At 48.3% G+C, this 18,747-nt stretch overlaps 1 protein-coding gene across 4 annotated transcripts in view; it reads right to left on the bottom strand.

Moving 5' to 3' along the window:
- Window positions 1–1,304: 1,304 nt before the first annotated feature.
- The window catches only part of map7d1a (MAP7 domain containing 1a), a 61,707-nt gene continuing 44,264 nt past the window's right edge, over window positions 1,305–18,747 (bottom strand). For all 4 annotated transcript variants that reach the window (XM_031577112.2, XM_012825173.3, XM_012825182.3 and 1 more), the window contains 10 exons: window positions 18,464–18,594; window positions 16,457–16,695; window positions 15,083–15,413; window positions 12,709–12,889; window positions 11,392–11,496; window positions 9,298–9,351; window positions 9,075–9,147; window positions 7,088–7,160; window positions 5,977–6,206; window positions 1,305–2,963 (listed from right to left, as the gene is read on the bottom strand). In XM_031577112.2, coding sequence (XP_031432972.1) covers window positions 2,953–2,963; window positions 5,977–6,206; window positions 7,088–7,160; window positions 9,075–9,147; window positions 9,298–9,351; window positions 11,392–11,496; window positions 12,709–12,889; window positions 15,083–15,413; window positions 16,457–16,695; window positions 18,464–18,594 — 1,428 coding nt within the window. In that variant the 3' untranslated portion in view covers window positions 1,305–2,952. The remainder of the gene's footprint in view (window positions 2,964–5,976; window positions 6,207–7,087; window positions 7,161–9,074; window positions 9,148–9,297; window positions 9,352–11,391; window positions 11,497–12,708; window positions 12,890–15,082; window positions 15,414–16,456; window positions 16,696–18,463; window positions 18,595–18,747) is intronic.

Here is an 18,747-nt window from a genome sequence, read left to right as displayed (position 1 = left end):
CCCGCCCTCATGGCAACACTTCTGGCAGTGCACACGGTGCACTAATCACTACGGCAACAATACAAAAACGGTAACAGACCCTACAATTTCCTCTGTGATCTTGATCCAGCTGCTGAATAATGCCCCTGAGCTCAGAATGATACGTCTTAAAATAAAACTCATATATACTTACATTTATCTCAGCACTTCACATTCTCCTTCCCCTCTCTCTCCACTCAGGCTCAGCTGCCTGTATATTTTGGCAGCGGGAGACAGGAGAGAAAGTTTCTCCCATCCCCAAACTGGAGGGGGGGAGGATGAGAAACTGGATCTTTTGCGGTTGTGTGGATGCCTCGGTGTTGTGGTGCTGCCCCCTGCTGGTGTGGATGCACTGACTCACTGTGCAGCAGCAGACCCAGAACACGGCGTCCCAGAGAGGTTTGAGCTGCCAAGTTTATGGCCCGAATGCAGAAGAGGGCCTGGTGCCATGGAACCCATGGTAAATAAGGAACCGATAAATTAAATGTCAAGCAGCTCATTAATGTGACAGGTGGTGGGTGCTTATTGAAAATGGAATGGCAGAGATAAAACCGAAAATGACACCTTCAGGATTTACACACACAGCTCTGTATCACTGTTTTGCAAGTGTCTCCAGCAGGAATGAAGCGTCCCATGCGATGATCGCTTTGGAACATAAATCCAGCTCCTTACTCCGCTCACATGCCACATTCTCAAAGCTGGTGCCAGCGGCACATCACCACAAGAACGCCAGGACACAGCGACGGACGGGGAGAGTGCTATGCGGCATCCACCCCCCTGCTATCTAAAGACAGGGTGCACACACAGGGGACCCATATTCCAACCTTAAAGCTGGACCCACACTCTCAAGTTTGGGAGAATAATGTCTCTACTGGGAAACAGTGGAAGTAGAGGTTCTCATCATCAAAGTCATGGGTTCAACTCCCAGGGTCACATGCTACCAAAATATACACTTTACTGAGTGCAGAATGATTAAGTGTAAATGTCTACCGTCCACTGAGAACACACTGCAATGGGAAGTAATGAGGAGATGAAGTTATACACCGGGTTCTTATTGGAGATGGATGATGGGGAGCTTCAAGGGGCATTGATCAGTGGAAAAGAAAGCACACTAGAACAGACGACTCAGCCTCAAGCAAACTGCACTTACTGCCAGCCCATTTTAGGGAGAAGTTTCAATTGTGTGGCATTATCTGATGAATAATACATAGAACTGCACTGGTTTCCAAGGACAGACTGTAGCGGTGACGGATGAGATAAATCAGAAGAGACGTCTGGACAACAACTTCTTTTTTTCTTTAATAGACTTCGAGTGGGACCCTCCGACACACAAAATATATTTATAGCATACACACACACACACTGCTTTTGCAAATACATCTGAGAATCTGTGGGGTTTCAGTGAAGACTATGGCATGTCATGCTTACATTTTATTTTCATATTTCTGATAAAACTACCCTCTGATAGGAGACCAGGAGACCAGTGTTATACATTCCGTTTCAAAGCCCCGGCCAAGCTCATTTAAAGAGAATCATTAAGGCCCAGTCCATCCGTGATTTCTTCTTGGCCTACAAACACACTCCTCCATCTGAGAGTTTACATTCCATCTGACCAATCCCAGTGTTTGCATATTCAAACAAAAGGCTGCATAAATGTCCCCAGGTATCAGCCATGGTACATGTCTGCTTCAGAGAAGACTGTGGCAAACCATGGATCCTTTAGCTATACTGTAATGTGTGTTTGGGGTGGGGGGGTACGCTACAGGACATCAGAAAGCACTTTGTGATCATGGGGTAAATGGAATCCTTTGCTAGTTGGTGCACAACCAAGAAAAAAAAAGTAACAAAAACACTTTAAAAATAAACAACACTTTTTTTCCAACTCATGAATTTGGTAAGGGGTTGGGAATCAATTCATGCTTTCAGTATGTATACCAAAAAAGGGATAATGTGTAATTGTAACAATGCTGGCCAATTACAAGACATTTTCATTGATAGTCCGGTGAAGGCCTTCTGAATAGTAAAACAATGTATTGCAGACCCAAGTCTCCCTTTCATAAAACCTTTGCAAGCTGCAATCTCTATATAAAGACCATTTTAATCCTGGACTGCATTCTTCATAAGTCCTGCGCACAGAGATCCATTTACAATATTCACAAACAGCTGTACCCGATAGTTACATTTTCTTTTTTCAACTTAAATAACTAAACATAAAAAAATGAATGGAAATAACCAATGTTCCCCTCTCTTCAGCTCACAGCACTGTAGAATCAGACAGACAGCATTTCATTATGAATGTCAAATATCCCCCCCCACCCACCCACCCACTCAATATCTTACACTTTTTCTTCCATTGCTTTCTAAATGAAGATGGCACTGTCTGTTTTAAGGTGCAAGCTCAGGTCTCGTGAGGAGCTCTCAACTACACTGTGTCTTCTTATGAATGTAGTCGTCATTGGTGGTCTGTACATTTTCATGTTATCTGTTGCAGTTGTTGTCTGTAGTTGCTAATGACCGTGGCAACTCTTGGTGACCTCTCTCCCCTCACTTCCTCCACTGTTGTCTGAGTGTGTGTGTGTGTGTGTGGGGGGGGGGGGGTTGGTTGAGAGCCAATGATGAGTGTGGTGGTTCTCAGACATTTGTGTCTGTGGGGGAGGATGAAGTGTGGCTGTTCTTTGTACAATCTTAAAAAGCAGTAATGTGATTTGATTTGGCACAGGACAGTGTGCTCAAAGAGAGAGAGAGGAGAAAGAGAGAGAGAGAGAGAAAGACAGAGAGAGAGAGAGAGAAAGACAGAGAAAGGGTTAGAGGGAGAAAAAGAGCGGGAGAGAGAGCATTAAAGAAAGAGAGTGAGAGAGACCGATAGTCCCTCTGACAAGCTGGGGTTTGAGGGCACTGGGTGTGTCAGGATCCTGCGTAGAGGCCTCTCACTCCTCACAGCACCTCTGCAGAGAGAGAGAGAAACACAAAAACACCTCAGGTCAACTGAACACAAACAGTTTTATTTTAACACTGACAAATGCAATATGATTTACAGCATAATCTGCTGTATCAGAAGCATCTCCACTGCCATCAAACTGACTTTTGGCTGACATATTATTACTGCTCATTGGCCACACATGTCCCCTCATTCAGTCAACATTCAGTCAACATTCAGTCAACATTCAGAAAATCTTTAGTGCAAATGTATCCCCTGATGCATCATACGTCTTTTTGAGTGAGGTGATAGTTCAGGAGGAGTGGGTTTCTCACACTATCTTTTTATGTGGCAGTGTAAGGCTGTTTGTAGTCTGTGTGTTACATCAAAATGCGTTTACAGGGAATCTGGGTTGATGTAATAGCGGTTCTGTCAGTCGCGCACGCTAACTGCCGTGAGCTACGGCGTTTCAGGGTTCAATTAGAAGATTAGCACAGGGGGCTGCGTCTGCTTAAGGAGTTTGGGGCCGGCGGTGAGGGGCCTGTTAAGATCTCTGACGCGGCCCCAAGTAAAAATGGCACCTCGCAGATGAGGCCGACACAGCCGCGCTCTCCCAGACTGACGGCAGCACCTGTCGTGTCACTCGCATTCGCTCTAAGCCCCCAGCCCGGCTCAAATATTTCTCGAAATCAACATGGAGCCATTGATGGGGTTACATCGTATAATTCGCATACCGCCGGTTTTTATAAGGTTGCGGGCTTGATACACTATCAGGCCACCATACATGGGCACTGAGGGAGAGGGATTAACGGTGCAAGAGACATGCAGGGGGGGGTGGGGAATGTGTGTGTGAGTGTGTGTGTGTGTGTGTGTGTGTGTGTGTGTGCCTGATTAAAAATGTTGGTTTGCTAAGCAACCCTATGGGGGGAGAGGGCAAGAGGGCCTGACCCTTCTGTGTTTGCTCTAGAAGTGATTTATGACTCGAGTGAAGGCTGTCTGCAGGCGAGCAGGTGTGTGTGTGTGTGTGTGTGTGTGTGTAATGCTGACCATGCTGGCAGCAGGAGGCTTTGCTGTACGAGAAGTGATGTGGGGGTGAGAGTAGGTGCTTGTGGTTGGGCAGTGTGTGTGTGTGTGTGTGTGTGTGTGTGTGTGTGTGTGTGTGTGTGTGTGTGTGTGTGTGTGTGCGTTCGTGTGTGGGAGGGGGAGTCCTGTTTCTAGACCTAGCTTCTTGGGGTCAGGTCTCCTTGCCACACTTCCCAGAATGTAGTGCATAGCAGGCGGCCGGAGTTCCGCTGTCCAAGCTGTCAGAAACTCCAGAAGACCCATCTTCACCTTCACTCCTTCAGTCCATCTCACTCTCACTCTCTCTCTCTTATCACAATCTTCCCATCCTGACCCTCTCCAACTTTACATTCTCTCTCATATTCTCTCTCTCTCTCATTCTCTCTCTCTCTCATTCTCTCTCTCACACAGACCCTTAACCCAGCAGGGCCCATTTGCAGCCTCTCGCCCCCATTACCCCCATTACCCCAACCCTCTCCTTGGTATGCAGTCCACTGGAGGAGCACCCCACCCCCTCAGCCCTTCTCAGGGATTAAACCTCTCACGCAGGCCCAACAGAGACGGGCACACCTTAGACGGCTATAACCGCCCTCCCCACCGCCGCCACCACCACGGTAGAGTGCCAGGTGGGGAGAGGTGAGGTGAGGTGAGGTGAGGACCGGGGCTGCCGTCTCTGCCAAGAGTAGCGCCATGAGCCCCCTGAGGCGCCACAGGGGGTGCTGAGTTTACGGGGCGCCCTGAGTCCCCGGCCCCTAATGTGAGAAGTCAGATGCGTGACGGGATGCGGTCTGGGGTCTTGTCTGAGGAGATGATATATCCCCCCACCCACCCACCCACCCACCCACCCACACACACACAAACACACTTTCATCCCCTCTGAGATCCATATCAGCATTCTCAGATCAGTCATCTCAAAATGCCTAAAAATGGCTCCTGCTTGGTTCCCATTGCTCAGGCCAAGAGGCAGCAAAGTGATGTGCTGCTGTGCTGTTGTGTGCTGTGTGCTTTCCCTGATCTCTAACATATGCATGTGATCTACAGGCATTCCCCATTGCTCCCAGCTGGGTGTCTGCCAAAAAACAACTGGCTTAGGATCACTCTGAACCCTGATTTATGTACTTTCTATGGCCAAGTCCAAACCTTAGTGTATATTAACTCGTGAAAGCCGTTTGTTCTGGCCATGCCGTCGTCGTCTTCTTTTATTCCCTCCTGTGGAGGGACAGCAACCTTATACCTCAAGTGTCTTAAAGTTACGTAAGGCTTGGACTCCCAACACAGCGGCTAACTATGGGACAGATCTCCACCCTGAGGTGTCTACCACACCAGGGCCACATCAGCTCCACAACCAGCTGCAGAGTCATGAGAGACTGGAGGATCATAAACGGCAGTCAGACGCAAGACCCACTTTATACTGCAGAGTTAAGTAATATTACGCCCTTCACAAGGAAATCCATATTACTACATATGACAAACCCTAACCCCTACCCTGACCCTACACTGAAACAAAAAGACACCTAATGTAAAGGGCCCACATTTTTCCTCAGCAGTTGTGGATCATCAAAAATAATTCACCCTTCCTTTCGTTATGTCCTCAGATAGTAGTTGAGCAAGCTTGGACTCCAACGGAACTCCCCTTTCCTGTTATGCTATGTGCTAGGGTAACTTGTTTATTTTCGTTGAGACCGGGATGACTTGACCTCAATTTGCGTTTTGACTTATTGATAAAAGTTAATATTGTAAATATATTCTTCCATCGCATACTGTAGTCCTTGCTGTCGGCTTCTTGAAGCTATATTGCCTGACGCCCAGGAATCTAATCTAATACACACGGCGGCACCTGGCTAAACAGAACATGGTCATGTTTATCAAGCTAGTCCAACTAAGCTAGTCCGACATAGCATCAGTAACTAAGGGGGGTGGGACTTCGGATCGGTCAATTGTGGTGAATCAGCGAAGTCTCTAGTTTGGCTGTGAATTACCTGCAACATGCTGAGGCTTCATAGGGCCCGCCTTCTTCAGGAAGCTCTCCCCACTCTCAAAGGCCAGGATTGGCTCGTGAGGAATGTCACTCTCGGACTTCTCCTGCCCGCTGCCGTTGCTTCCGCAGTGATTGGAGAGCTGGATGATCTCCTCGAAGTGGGTGGCTTCTCCCTTGCTTGACAGGCCATTCTCGTGCTTGGCAGGCTGGACTCCATTCACCACTGAGGAGCTGAGGGGGAGCATATGGGGCAAATAGAGTAATGAGTCTGAGGAGCTGGGGGGGCAGATAGGGCAATGAGTCTGAGGAGCTGATGGGGGGGGGGGCGGGGCATATGGGGCAGATAGGGGCAACTAGTCTGAGGAACTGAGGATGGTAATATGGGGCAGAGAGAGTAACGAGTCCTGATCACTTCTGGGCATTAGCTAGGATCTGAAACAAGGAGGGGAATAACTCGATCCTATGCATGAAAGCAAGTAATGAATTTTGACTTTTGGCTTTGGTGAATAATTAGACGCAGAATACTGAAGTGGGTCAAAAGGAGTTCCTGGGAGCTGCTCAAAAGGAGCTCTGCTTAAAAAGGACGGGCGCCCATCTTAAAACGTTTTTTGTTTAGTTATTTCACGCTTCACATGCAATGGAGGTAATGTTATTAACAGTGGTTATATAAGCATATTTATTACCATATATTAAGAATCTGGACACTGAGACTAGCGACTGTCACGGTGGAGTCTGGAGTGGTAGCTTTTGAGTGGGAAAGACTCATTTGTCTCTGAGTAATAACACAGTTCTCAATATCAAAAGTGGCCATCACCACAAGACCGGATTGTTTGAGTTTCAGCAATATTCCCATCTGTTCAAAATTCTCCTTTTGAGAATTTCAGGATGTCAGCAGGGTTTTCCGTGTGGGTTGGTGAAAGCGCAGACCCGCAGAATCCTTGATTAGTGGGCCATCCAGTTTGGGTTTGAGCCATTTAGTCAAATTCACCACGGTGGTCTACCCTCCTCTGCTCATGCATGAGCCCACACGCATAAACACGCACATGCACCCACACACACACATTTTGATCAAGTATTTTGATTGGATGGGAGGTCAAGCACGTCTTGTTTACCTGTCGTTGGGGCGGCTCAGGGGCTGCTGCTCCTGCTGAGTCACATCTGGGATTGGCTGGTAGTCAGCTGCAGCTGAGAGAGAGAGAGAGAGAGAGAGAGAGAGAGAGAGAGAGAGAGAGAGAGAGAGAGAGAGAGAGAAGAGAAACAAAGAAAAAGGTAGAAAGGAAAAGGAAGGAGGAAAGAAAGACATGAATGAAAAAGAAACGCTAAACAACCAACATCCTTCACAAGAAATGAGAACAAGGAAAGGACTCCCTCCAAATCTAGAAGCCTCCATATGCAAATGTTACCCAATCCAGACAGAACACACAAAGGGCCTAAGAAACAAGGGTGTTCTGTGTCCCTACAGGCGGCCGCTGACAGTCCTCAGACTGGGCGACTGATTGGGGCCCATGGCTAAAGGACACCGCAGGAAGACATTAATGTGGCGCAGACGTGTGATGGCCATGGCACAACAGCACACTCTGGATGGAAGCAACTTATGAACTCAAATATTACTTCATGCTTTCCAGCTGCTCTTTTCACAGTTGTCTGTGTCTGTCTGTCTGTCTGTCTCTTCTGATTTCACACCGTCAGTATCTCCACTTTCCCTCTCTCTTTCTTTGTCTCTGTCCTTCCCTCTTTACCTCAATCTCTCTCCCTTTCTTTCTCCCCCTCTCTCCCATTCCCTCTTTCCCTCTCTCTCGCGCTTCCTTTCTTTTTCCCTCTCTCTCCCTTTCTGACAGGAGCTGCCATGTGAAAGGCATCAGACAGTAGGAGGCCCATGCCAACATCCTGGTACTTTGCTGTCACTCTGGTGCAGACTAGTGTCTCCACCTGGCATGGATGGCACAGACACAGGCCTCTACACACAGACCCTCTGATGGAGCCATACGGAGAGCCTTACAAAATTAGCTCATAAACAGAGATCAGTGTGTGTGTGTGTGTGTGTGTGTGTGTGTGCACGTGTGTGTGTGCACGTGTGTGTGCGCGTGTGTGTGTGCGTGTGTGTGTGTGTGTGTGTGTGTAAAATTCACATGTAGACACATACGCAGATGTTATTTTTGCTCTTGGCTTTGGTTCTATCCCATGCACCTCATTGCTTTGGCAATGCTACATTGTGGCTTTGAAACGCAAATCAAATGGACTGAACTGAGCCGAGAGGAAGAGTGAGAGATGGACACGGACAGAGACACAGGGAGACAGAAAGACAAAAGAGGGCAAGAGAGAGAACAAAAGAGGAATAGTACCACAAAGAGGGGACAGATCCAACGAATGCTGTTCTCACTCTTCCTCCTAATGGTAGAACATGGCATGCAGTCTTGGCTCCACAATGCAGCCAGACTCTAGCACATCCACACAAAAACACACACACACACACACACACACACACACACACACACACACACACACACAACGCCCTTTCTCACACTCTCTCTCATACACACAAACAAGCAGTCCAAATCTGAGGCCCAAAGGGGTGATTCAGGCCATAGCTGGCTTATGAGTCAGGAAGAGGATGCTGCCATGTCCAAAGACTGGGAAAATGCTGATTCATTGTAAAACAGGCTAAATTATCCTCAGCCCAAATACATAACAAAGAGAGAGAGCGAGCGAGCGAGCGAGAGAGAGAGAGAGAAGAGGGACTATAGAGAGAAAGAGAAATAAGGAGTCTGAGGCCTGGGAGAGTTAACCAAAGCAAGTCCCCGGCTGTTTACACCCGCTGCATTAGTAGTGGTGAGATGCCGCTCTGGTGAGGAAGGGAGATGCTGAGGGAGACATGGCTCCTGGCCTTGGGCGTGAGCGCAAGCCAAAGAAAACAACCGGCCTCAAATGGCAGGCCAAGAAACGCCCGTTTTTTAAAAACACTTACTGTCTAAAAATAACTCACTCAGGGACATCCTGGGAACACATAGACACACTATGCAGACTGTTTGTATTTTTTATCACTGAACCCAGAGTCAGCTTTCGTGAGCCCAGACGAAGAGGCCAGAGGGTGTGTCTCACCTTTGGTGCTCTCCAGGTCTGGTTTGGCCTCTTTGCCATTAACCGGTGGTGGTGAGGGCGCCTTGGTGTCCTTCTGCAACGGGAGGGAGAAATATTTACACGTCTACTCTTAGACTAGCTGGCGGTTCAAAAGACATGCAGTCAGAACCCGTCTAAGGTAGTCAGAAGTGTAGGAGCTGGAGCTAAAGTCTCTGAGCTGGAGCTGATTGTGAGGGGTGGCTACCTTGTCTGCAGCGGCGTCTGTTTTGCGTGTTCTCTTCATGATCTCCTCCAGACGCTGCAGTGAAATAAAAACAGAAGCAGAGAGAGTGAGTCAGACTGGTGGTGACTGTGTGTGTGTGTGTGTGCGTGTGAGTGAGTAAGAGAGAATGCTGCTAGCATTCCACATGAACTGCTCATTCCCACGAAACCTCTCCCGCACATGAGAACACACACACGCACATGTATACACATACATGCAGACAGATGCTGTATATACACACACACACTTGCACATGGGCACAAAACACACATGCAGTTACACACACAAATAGACACTCACTCACTCACTCACTCACACACACACACACACACAGACACACGACACTCACACACAGACATACACACGAACTTTCTTTTAGCTTCTTCTGTTTGACCTCTTTAGTTCTTTAACTTCTCTTGTTCTCTAATTTCCTCCCTGACTCTCACAGCCCTTCTGTTCGCTGGAGGACAACTGCAACCCTGACGAGGGCTAATTACCCCCCTCATTACACCTGTGTGGGAACCATCTCTATTGTACGCTAAACGACAGCAGGCCCCGCTGGCTTCACTAACGAGCCCCATTGCCAGGCCAGTCCCCTGGAGTCCCTGGGAAGCTGCCTCTAATTAAAGCGCCATCGATCTGGCGGATGGATAGGCGCAATGCAGAGCTTCCTATGGCTGCTCAGGACAGATCGGGCCCTGTGTGAGAGGCCAGGGGGCCCTGGAGTGGGCCCTGGGAGCAGATAGACGGCCTGTTGTGATGGAAAGCAGCAGGACTAGTTGATAAAGGGGGGGGGGGTTGAAAAGCGACAGAGGACGCGCTGTTCCTATGGTCAGACAGTGCCGGAGTCATGGGTTGAGATAAGAAGAACTGCTATCTGGACAGGCCGGGGGAACTGAGGAGAAATGCTTCATCATTCACTTAATCAAGCATCATATAGTGAACTAAGTCTTCTTAGTTCACTATACCACTAAACTTAAAAAACTGAACTTAAGTTTTAAGTTAACCGTAAGCTCTTTGACTCAGAACCATGCCCCTTGCCTCAAAGTACACAACCAACAAGAGTAAACAAGTCCCATGTATGCCCTTCCTAAACTGCTTTTGAGAAGGTTACACTCATTTTGACCAATTTCTGTCAATATTGGTCAACATCGTCTATAAAACACACAACTTCATCTCCACCCTTCCGGCTCGCTCCTTTCCAGCCTCCCCCATCCCTCCTCCTATCCCAGTGTGGGATATAAAACACAGCTGTCTCCTCTCCGCATCTCTGGTCTGGATTCACGCTCCGGACCGCAGGGGACCTCCGCTGAGGGGGCCTGTGACTCATCTCCTGCCCCAGAAGTGCGCCGCCGCCTCAGCGATGGAGGAACAATGTGTGCTCCAACTTTACGGCTGCGTATTATTCTCCTCTCATGTCCTTATTAACCGAGGCGTGCGGTGCGGTGCATAGAATCACAGTTGGACTTTTGGTTTAATCCGCTGCGTGGTATCAAAGCTAATGGGTCTATTGTGGAGTTGAAATCAGTTGTGCAACGGCTGTTCTGTGTGGATGTGTGTTACTTGCTCAGGGTGTGTCTCCATTGTGGTGTGCGGCATGTGTGTGTGTGTGTGTGTGTGTGTGTGTGTACACATATGTGTGTGTGTGTGTGGGTGTGATCACGCCCCAGGTTTGTGAATGTGTGTTATGTGATTGTGTGAATGTGCTTATCCGCAATGTGTGTGAATGTGTGTGGTACGGGGGGTGAAGGTTGTTATGGCAGTGTGTAAAGTGTGTGTATTAGTGTGAGTGTATGTGTATGAGTATGTGTGTGAGTGTATGTAGAGTGTGTGTAAGTGTGGGTATGTATGTGAGTGTATGTGTATGAGTATGTGTGTGAGTGTATGTAGAGTGTGTGTAAGTGTGGGTATGTGTGTGAGTATGTGTATGTGTGTGAGTGTATGTAGAGTGTGTGGGTATGTGTGTGTGTCAGTGTATGGATGTCAGTGTTTGTGTGTATGTAGAGTGTGTGTGTGTGTGTGTGTGTGTGTGTGTGTGTGTGTGTGTACCAGTGAGTATTAGGGTGCTTGTCTCACCTTCTTTCTCTCCAGTCTCTCCTGCTCCTCCTTCTGGAAGTGTTTCTCCCTCTCCAGGCGCTGTCGCTCTGCCTCCTCTTTGGCCTTGGCCTCGGCCTCCTCTTTCTGGCGCACACACACACGCGTGCACACACACACACACACACACACACACACACACACACACACACAAAGCAATGAACGTCACAGAACATAATATGCAAAATAGACATGGGATATGAACTAACACTGCAGAACTGTGTAATCTTTTTCGAAGTAAAACTGGAGATAATAGTTCATTACATTTTCTGCCACTAGAGGGAGATAAAACAGCACAGCTACAGTTGCTGGCCACAGGATGTTACACAAGGCTTCAGTTTTTCCTAACCATGGCCTGCAGTTTCCCTGAAGATCAAGAAGTGTTCTGCATCATTGTGACTTAAGACTGCTTCAGATAATCCTGACCACTGCCCAAACTCAATGCTAAAAAAACACAGAAAACCTTCCTCCTGAAGTTAAATAGCCGATGTTTATTTTAGAGAAAGTCATCACCCCAAGCCACAGTTAAATGACTAACTCCGGCTGCTATGAATATATACACATGAGCCAAATGATACTGCAGTCAGTGGAACAAACAGTGACGCTTCAAGATGACGAGTTGGAAAATTAGTTTTAAAAGTGGAATAGAGAAAAGAATGAGGTCAGACCCAAACTACTGTGTAATAGGACAAAGCCTCACAGCGGCGGAGGGTACAACCACAACAAGCCAAGCCACAGACAGCGTGGAGGAGGGCTGGGGTGATGACATACACCGTCTGTCTGCTGTTCCTACCAATTATGGATTCGCCGGAGGGGAAATGCACTGTGTAGGGATGCACTCATTGTGCTCCCTCTCTCTTTGTGTGTGTGTGTGTGTGTGTGTGTGTGTGTGTGTGTGTGTGTGTGTGTGTGTGTGTGTGTGTGTGTGTGTGTGTGTGTGTGTGTGTGTGTGTGTGTGTGTGATTTGTTTGAATTGTTAAATCATGCTAGCAATGGATCCATCCCAAGCACTGAAGAAATTCATGTCATGTTGTACTACACGTACTTCTGCATTGAATAACTTTCTACATAACTGAATTTAAATGGCAACATCTGTAACAGGATATAGGTATTATGGGTATTGTGGTCTGGTTCCTTCTGGTTGCCAATTGTAGGATGTATTTGTAGTATCAGTATTGCATTGAATGAGTATTGTAGTCTTGTTGTTGTGTATTGCAGTGTGTATGCTGTAGTTTGCAGTGTGTGTGTGTGTGTGTGTGTGTGTGTGTGTGTGTGTGTATGTGCATCCTCCACACTGACCTGCTTCTGGAGCTTCTCATTCTCCTCCTGCTCCACACGTGCTTTCTCCTGCGCCTCCTTCTCCTGAAGGAGAAGCTCCTCCTCGTCGCGCAGCTTCTGCTGCTCAGCCATCAGACGTGACTCCTCCACCCTGAGCTTACTCTCCTCCACCTCCCTTGCAGCACGCTCCTCACGTAGCACCCTGGACACACACACACACACACACACACACACACACACACACACACACACACACACACACACACACACACACACACACACACACACACACACACACACACCTATTAATATCTTTATATTCACCCACATCCCAGTTCCCCATGCTGATCCCAACTTTTGACATGGATGGGAAAGACCAATCACATGTTGCCTCCAACACAACTGATGTAGATGATCGGTTCACCCATGACCTGCTACCAATCTCTTGACTTCTCTCACAGCCCAATCCCCGTATGTCAGGGCACCAAACTCTAATATGACTATAATATACGGTAACTATAATATAACTCTAATGTAGCCACACGCCCTACGCTCTCCATATCCACTACTTAGCAACAGAGGATATTGGTTGATGCAACGTCATATCCCGCAAAACTTGGTGAAAACAAATAGTTGTAATGCCTGGCAGCCCATGGTGAAGCTGTCAGATGCGCGTATTGATTGATTATCAGTTATTAAGCTTAGAACAACTACAGGGAAAGGTCAAACACTGACTTTGACCGGTGTTTGTTTCCAGCGAGTTGCCATGCAACGAACGCGATTGCGTAACGTTAATTCCGGTTATTCACTGACCAGACCAATTCCTCGTTAAGTAGGGATGACTGTGCCATTCAATCCTTGCATACTCACTCATAAAATCTATTAGCGTTTAACCTTTAAGGCCCCGGGGTTAGGAGGTCTTGTAAACTTTCTCTCTTTGAAAAAGTTCTCCTCTAACTCTTCCTTGACACAGTTCTCCTCTTCTTGTCATCAACATTCATGGAAACATTCGTACCGGATTTAATCAGCAAGGTCACGACACGTATTTTTAAAAGGTAAGAGTCATCCCGAGAAGAGAGTGTGTGTGTGTATGTGTATGGGTGTGCATGTGTGTGCGTGTCGGGGTGGGCGGGCACGTAGACATGGAATCAGCACACCCTCAGCTGCCAACCTGATATAAATAAATGCCAACATAGTGTGTGTGTGTGTGTGTGGGGGGGGGGGGTGGGGTGGTTCACAATAGACTGGCACTCCCTCCTGCATGGAGCTGGGGGATCTTTCTCCACTGGCCATGGGGTGTTGATATGGTATGTGCATGTTTGAGTGTGTGTGTGTGTGTGTGTGTGTGTCTGTGTGTGTGTGTGTGTGTGTGTGTGTGTGTGCGCGCTCGTGTGTGGGAGGGGGGAGTCCTGTTTCTAGGCTTAGCTTCTTGGCCTAGCTCAGGGGATCAGAATCACACACGTACACACATACATGTACATACCCAACCCATGCATCCAACTGCTGATGGAAACATCACTCGGCTATAGGCTGTGTGACGTGGGTGCTGCGTGGGCCCCCCTGGCTGGGTGACAGACGGGGTGTTTGCTTTCGCATGAATTCACAGCTCGGCATGAGGGCCTGTGAGGGCCTGTGAGGGCCTGGCCTGTGCAGCAGAGGGACCACTGGCCGGAGGGAAACACACTTTTACTGTTTCGCACCTGTCTTTATTGCATATCAACCACGAGGCGTCGGCAAGCGAAGCCGCAAGGATGAAGCTGTTGATTCTCACCCCTAGCTCGTAAGTGCATGGGGGGGGTTGGTGGAAGGAGGGGTGCAAGCATTAGACTTGTGTATGTTCACGAGTGCAGTTCAGAGGGGGCATTCAACAGACTCTGTACTGTTTTCCCCTTTCAGAAATGAATGTATCATCTCATAAAAAGATTTTCAGTCACTTCTCATGTGACCAACCTGACCTCAGAGAGGATTTTATACACAGATGTGTTGATTTTGTAAGAGGAAGTGTGACCACATAATGGCAGCTTTTGTTTTACAAAGAGAAGAGCTCACCTTTCCACATTGTGTCAAAAAGAGAGGGGAAAGGTCATGATACAATGACAGATGGCATGACTGTCAATCAAACTGCCTCTCTCACTCGCCTCCTTTCTCTAGCTATTGCTACATCTTCTAATATTCCTTTTATATCTCTCTCGCTCCGTCTCTCTCTCCGTCTTGTCTCTCGCCTTCTCTTCCTGTTGCTTTGAGTGTTTGTGAAGTACTGACCTCTCTGCCAACCACACCAGCTAGATGTCAATCCATCTCCAACATTTTCACCGCTTTTGTTTGTCTCTCTCTCTCCTCCTCTCCCTCTCTCTCCACGTATTTCTGCTGCAATGTGTGTATTTGGAGCACTGACCTCTCTCTCTCATCCTGCTCGAGTTTCTCCTGCTCCTCCCTCTCCCTCTGCTCGCGGGCCTGCCGCCTCTTCTCGGCCAGGATGCGGGACGCCTCCTCTGGATTGTTGGTGCCCGCCATGGGCTTGCCCGGGGAGGCCACCGCAGCTGGAGTGGGTGTCGGGACTGCCGACGATGCCGAGACAGCGGCGGGGGGAGCCGGTTGGGATCGGCCAGGATCCGGCGACGTGGCGGCGGCTGCTGCAGACGACGCAACGGAGGTGGTGGTTGCGGGAGGAGGAGGTGCCGTGACGGGAGCGGAGGACACGACGATGGAGGGAACAGGGGAGGCTCCTGATGGGGGGAAGACGGAAAAGCGAGTGTGAAGAAGGGCTGGGGAGGGAGGGGGAAGGTAAAGTGACAGAACCGACAAGATAAATGAAGACAGGATGAGAAACAGGGGAGAGAAAAAGAGTTGAAGACAGAGAGGGAAGGAGAGAGATAACTGAGTCCAGATGAAGAGAGAGAGGGGGAGTAGACGGAGGGGGCAGAGAGCGAGGGAACAAAGAGGCGTTTGTAGTGAGCTGGGGAACTAAATGATGGAACAAGCTGATTCTCAGCCTGCCCCACACACACAACCACACACACACACACAACTCTCTACACTAAGTACAACACTCTCCTCTTTCGCAGCATAGAACACCTCGGCTGTCGAAACATTTATATTAATTAGTTGTTGCTGACGGGGGCTGGAGGGACTGTGAAAGCAGTGACAGTGAAAAATGAAAGTGTTTCCTTAGGTGCTGATTGGTACCAAAACTGTGAGTGTGTGTGCTTTGATCAGGCAGGGGAAAAGTGAATTGCTATAATTAAGGCAGTCTTCAGTTCTGTCTCAAGCTCCTAGCAGACAGTAGAAGAAGGCTTAATTCACTAAACAGGCTGCCTTCTATGTCATGGCTAATTAGCCGAGATGCTAATCCCTAAAGGCTGTAACCGTTTAAAGATGGGCACAGACTGAGATTGCCAGGTTTCTCTTTGAGTCTGTGTTTCTGTTTCTGTCCTGGCTGGGTTCTTCCATTGGGGTTCGCTTAAAGACACTTAAAGGAGAGAGAGTCAGCCAGGCCACAGACCACTTAAAAGAGAGAGCGCTAAATTGGCACCAGCCAGGCGTGCAGCGTTTAAAAACGGCTGATCAACATCGCTGATCAGTAGGACATAATCTAGAAAGAGTCCTGGAGAATCCTGTTGGGATTGAGCTTTACCAATAGCTTTAGCATCCAACAAATGTTATTTGTATGCATTATTAAGTTATGTATGCATTATTAAATTAGGTATGCATCGACTATCAGGCATGAAATCAGGGTAGGAGTGAACATGTCGATGTGGCGGTTCCTTACCCTTAGGCTCAGGTGTGGCAGGCCGGCGGGGCTCTCGGACCCTCTCGATGGGGGCGGGGGAGGCTGTGCGGGGGGTGCTGATGCGGGCCGGAGTGCTGGCCCGTTTGGGCCGGGCCTTGGGGGTGGAGGGGCTGGCACGGGCGGAGGAGCCCCGCGGGGATGGCGCCGGGCTGGGCGAGGCCGTCCTGCCTCTGGGCGTGGCCGCCGGAGACGCCGCTCGTTGCGACAGAGGACTGGGACTGGAAGAGAGAGAGACAAGAGCGAGAGAGAAAACGAGCGGAGAGGGTTACTGAGTCATGCAGTTTACAACAGCAATATGAGAAGGCAGAAACACTGACTCACTCACACACTCAATCACTCCATATCCACATTTAAGAGTTCGAGCACAGAGTGCAGATACTCCACTTCCAAATGTGCCCCATTTGGCTGAAGTTTTCCTCCTCAGTGACTAACAGAATGAAGAAAGGCATATATTTGATCTCCCTCCGCTCGCTCATAAACCCCCAGTTATGACCTCGTCATCCTCCTGCGTGGTCTATTCTATCCTCCACCCGAGTCATGCGGGGTTCCTTTGAGCTGTTGACGTTTTTCCTCCTTCTTCCTTAGCACTGGCACTGACGCACGAGCTCAACAGTATTCCTATTCATAATTCAGTGACATCCTCTCACCCTGTTAAAATGCACAACCGTGTTAGCTTCTGCTGCTCATTATTCTGCTGACAGGCCACAGTTATTCAGCAGCTGATCAGCCTGCAGTCGGAGTGGACGGCGCTGCTATCAGGCAGGTGAAGTGAATGCTAAGCAGAGGCGAGTCTTGAATCTGGAAGGCAGACGGAGCGGGCTGTGTGTGTGTGTGTGTGTGTGTGTGTGTGTGTGTGTGTGTGTGTGTGTGTGTGCGCCAGGCTGTGGGGCACTGCAGCGGGCACGCCCAGAAGGAGCTCTAAGGGAAAAGATCCATTAATATAAACTTCAACTTGCCTACTCAACTGAAAAGCTGGCACAGTTATCTCTCCCTCTCCTGCTCTCTGTCTCTCAAGACACACACACTCACACAAGGTTTTGAAACACTCCTCTTTTTTTTCCTTTCCTTCACTCTCTTACTCTCTCTGGCTCTCAGTTAGACTCACACACACACACACACACACACAGGTTTTTTTTCTCTATTCGGCTTTCTGTCTCCTTCATCTCTCTCCCACTCAACAGGTTTTGCTGAGTCAGGGCTGTCCGACTCTCGTCCATTTTAGCTGTCTGAGAGCTAAGTGCTAACTCCAGTGGATAAATATCCATGAGCTTGTCCCTCTGTGCTCCTGCGTCCTCACTGGTCCTGAACTAGACTGCCTCCAGCACTCAGCCCTGACTGCCAGAGACGAGAGGACACACTGTCTCTCTTTTAACCGACAGGCTAGACTGTCTGAGTGGATGTGACCTAAACCAACAGGCTACACCAGATTTTATAAGGGAGAAACATAATAAAGCCTTTGGCTACTCTGTTAAAGTGGATGTCTGTCTCTCTCTTTTACTGTGGCCTTAACTGACCGGTTACACCAGGGACATTATAAGGCCTTTGGCTACTCTGTTAAAGTGGACGTCTGTCTCTTTCTTTTACTGTGCTGTTAACCGACAGCCTACACTGCCTTAGTGGATGTTTGTACAACATGGCTTCCCTCTGGCAACTTTGATCTCATTTTTCAGCTAGTGTTTCGCTTCTTCAGCTGGATGTAGTCACCAAGTCTCAAGTGTCAGTTAACGTTGTCAGTCACTAGAGGGTGCTGTTTTTCCTTAGTTTTATTAGGGTTTTATTTGGGTCCTATCTTTGACTCTTCTGAATCAAACTACTCAGTGGCCGTGTTAAAATGATAATGACTCAGTACGTGGCCAACATGCTACAGCAGAAACTCTGTCATCATTGCGGAGATGTTTAGTTGCTTCCAGAAGGACATGCATAAAGGTAAACTCCTTCAGACAAGACCTACGGTGGGGTTTAAGTGTGTGTGACTGGGCATATTACCTGGCTCCACTCCTGATCTTCATGGCGGGTAGAGACTGCCTCTTCTTCAGCACCTTCTCTTTGGCCAGGGCGATTTTCTCTTTCTCATTCTCACGCTCTTTGTCCTTCTTTTCTTTCTTCCTTTTATCAATCTTCAAAGACACAAAGCCAAACAACATTTTGATAACTAGATGTGCATTTCCTCAAGGAAACACCATTACTTGCAAAGCAAAATAATACATATGAAGTCAAATATTAGAAAGATAATGTATGCACAGAGAGCACTTTTATGGGTCAAAGGATGT

Source organism: Clupea harengus, chromosome 11 (genome assembly GCF_900700415.2).
Source record: "Clupea harengus chromosome 11, Ch_v2.0.2, whole genome shotgun sequence".
Classification (NCBI taxonomy): Eukaryota; Metazoa; Chordata; class Actinopteri; order Clupeiformes; family Clupeidae; genus Clupea; species Clupea harengus.
This window is presented reverse-complemented; position numbering and strand designations above follow the sequence as displayed.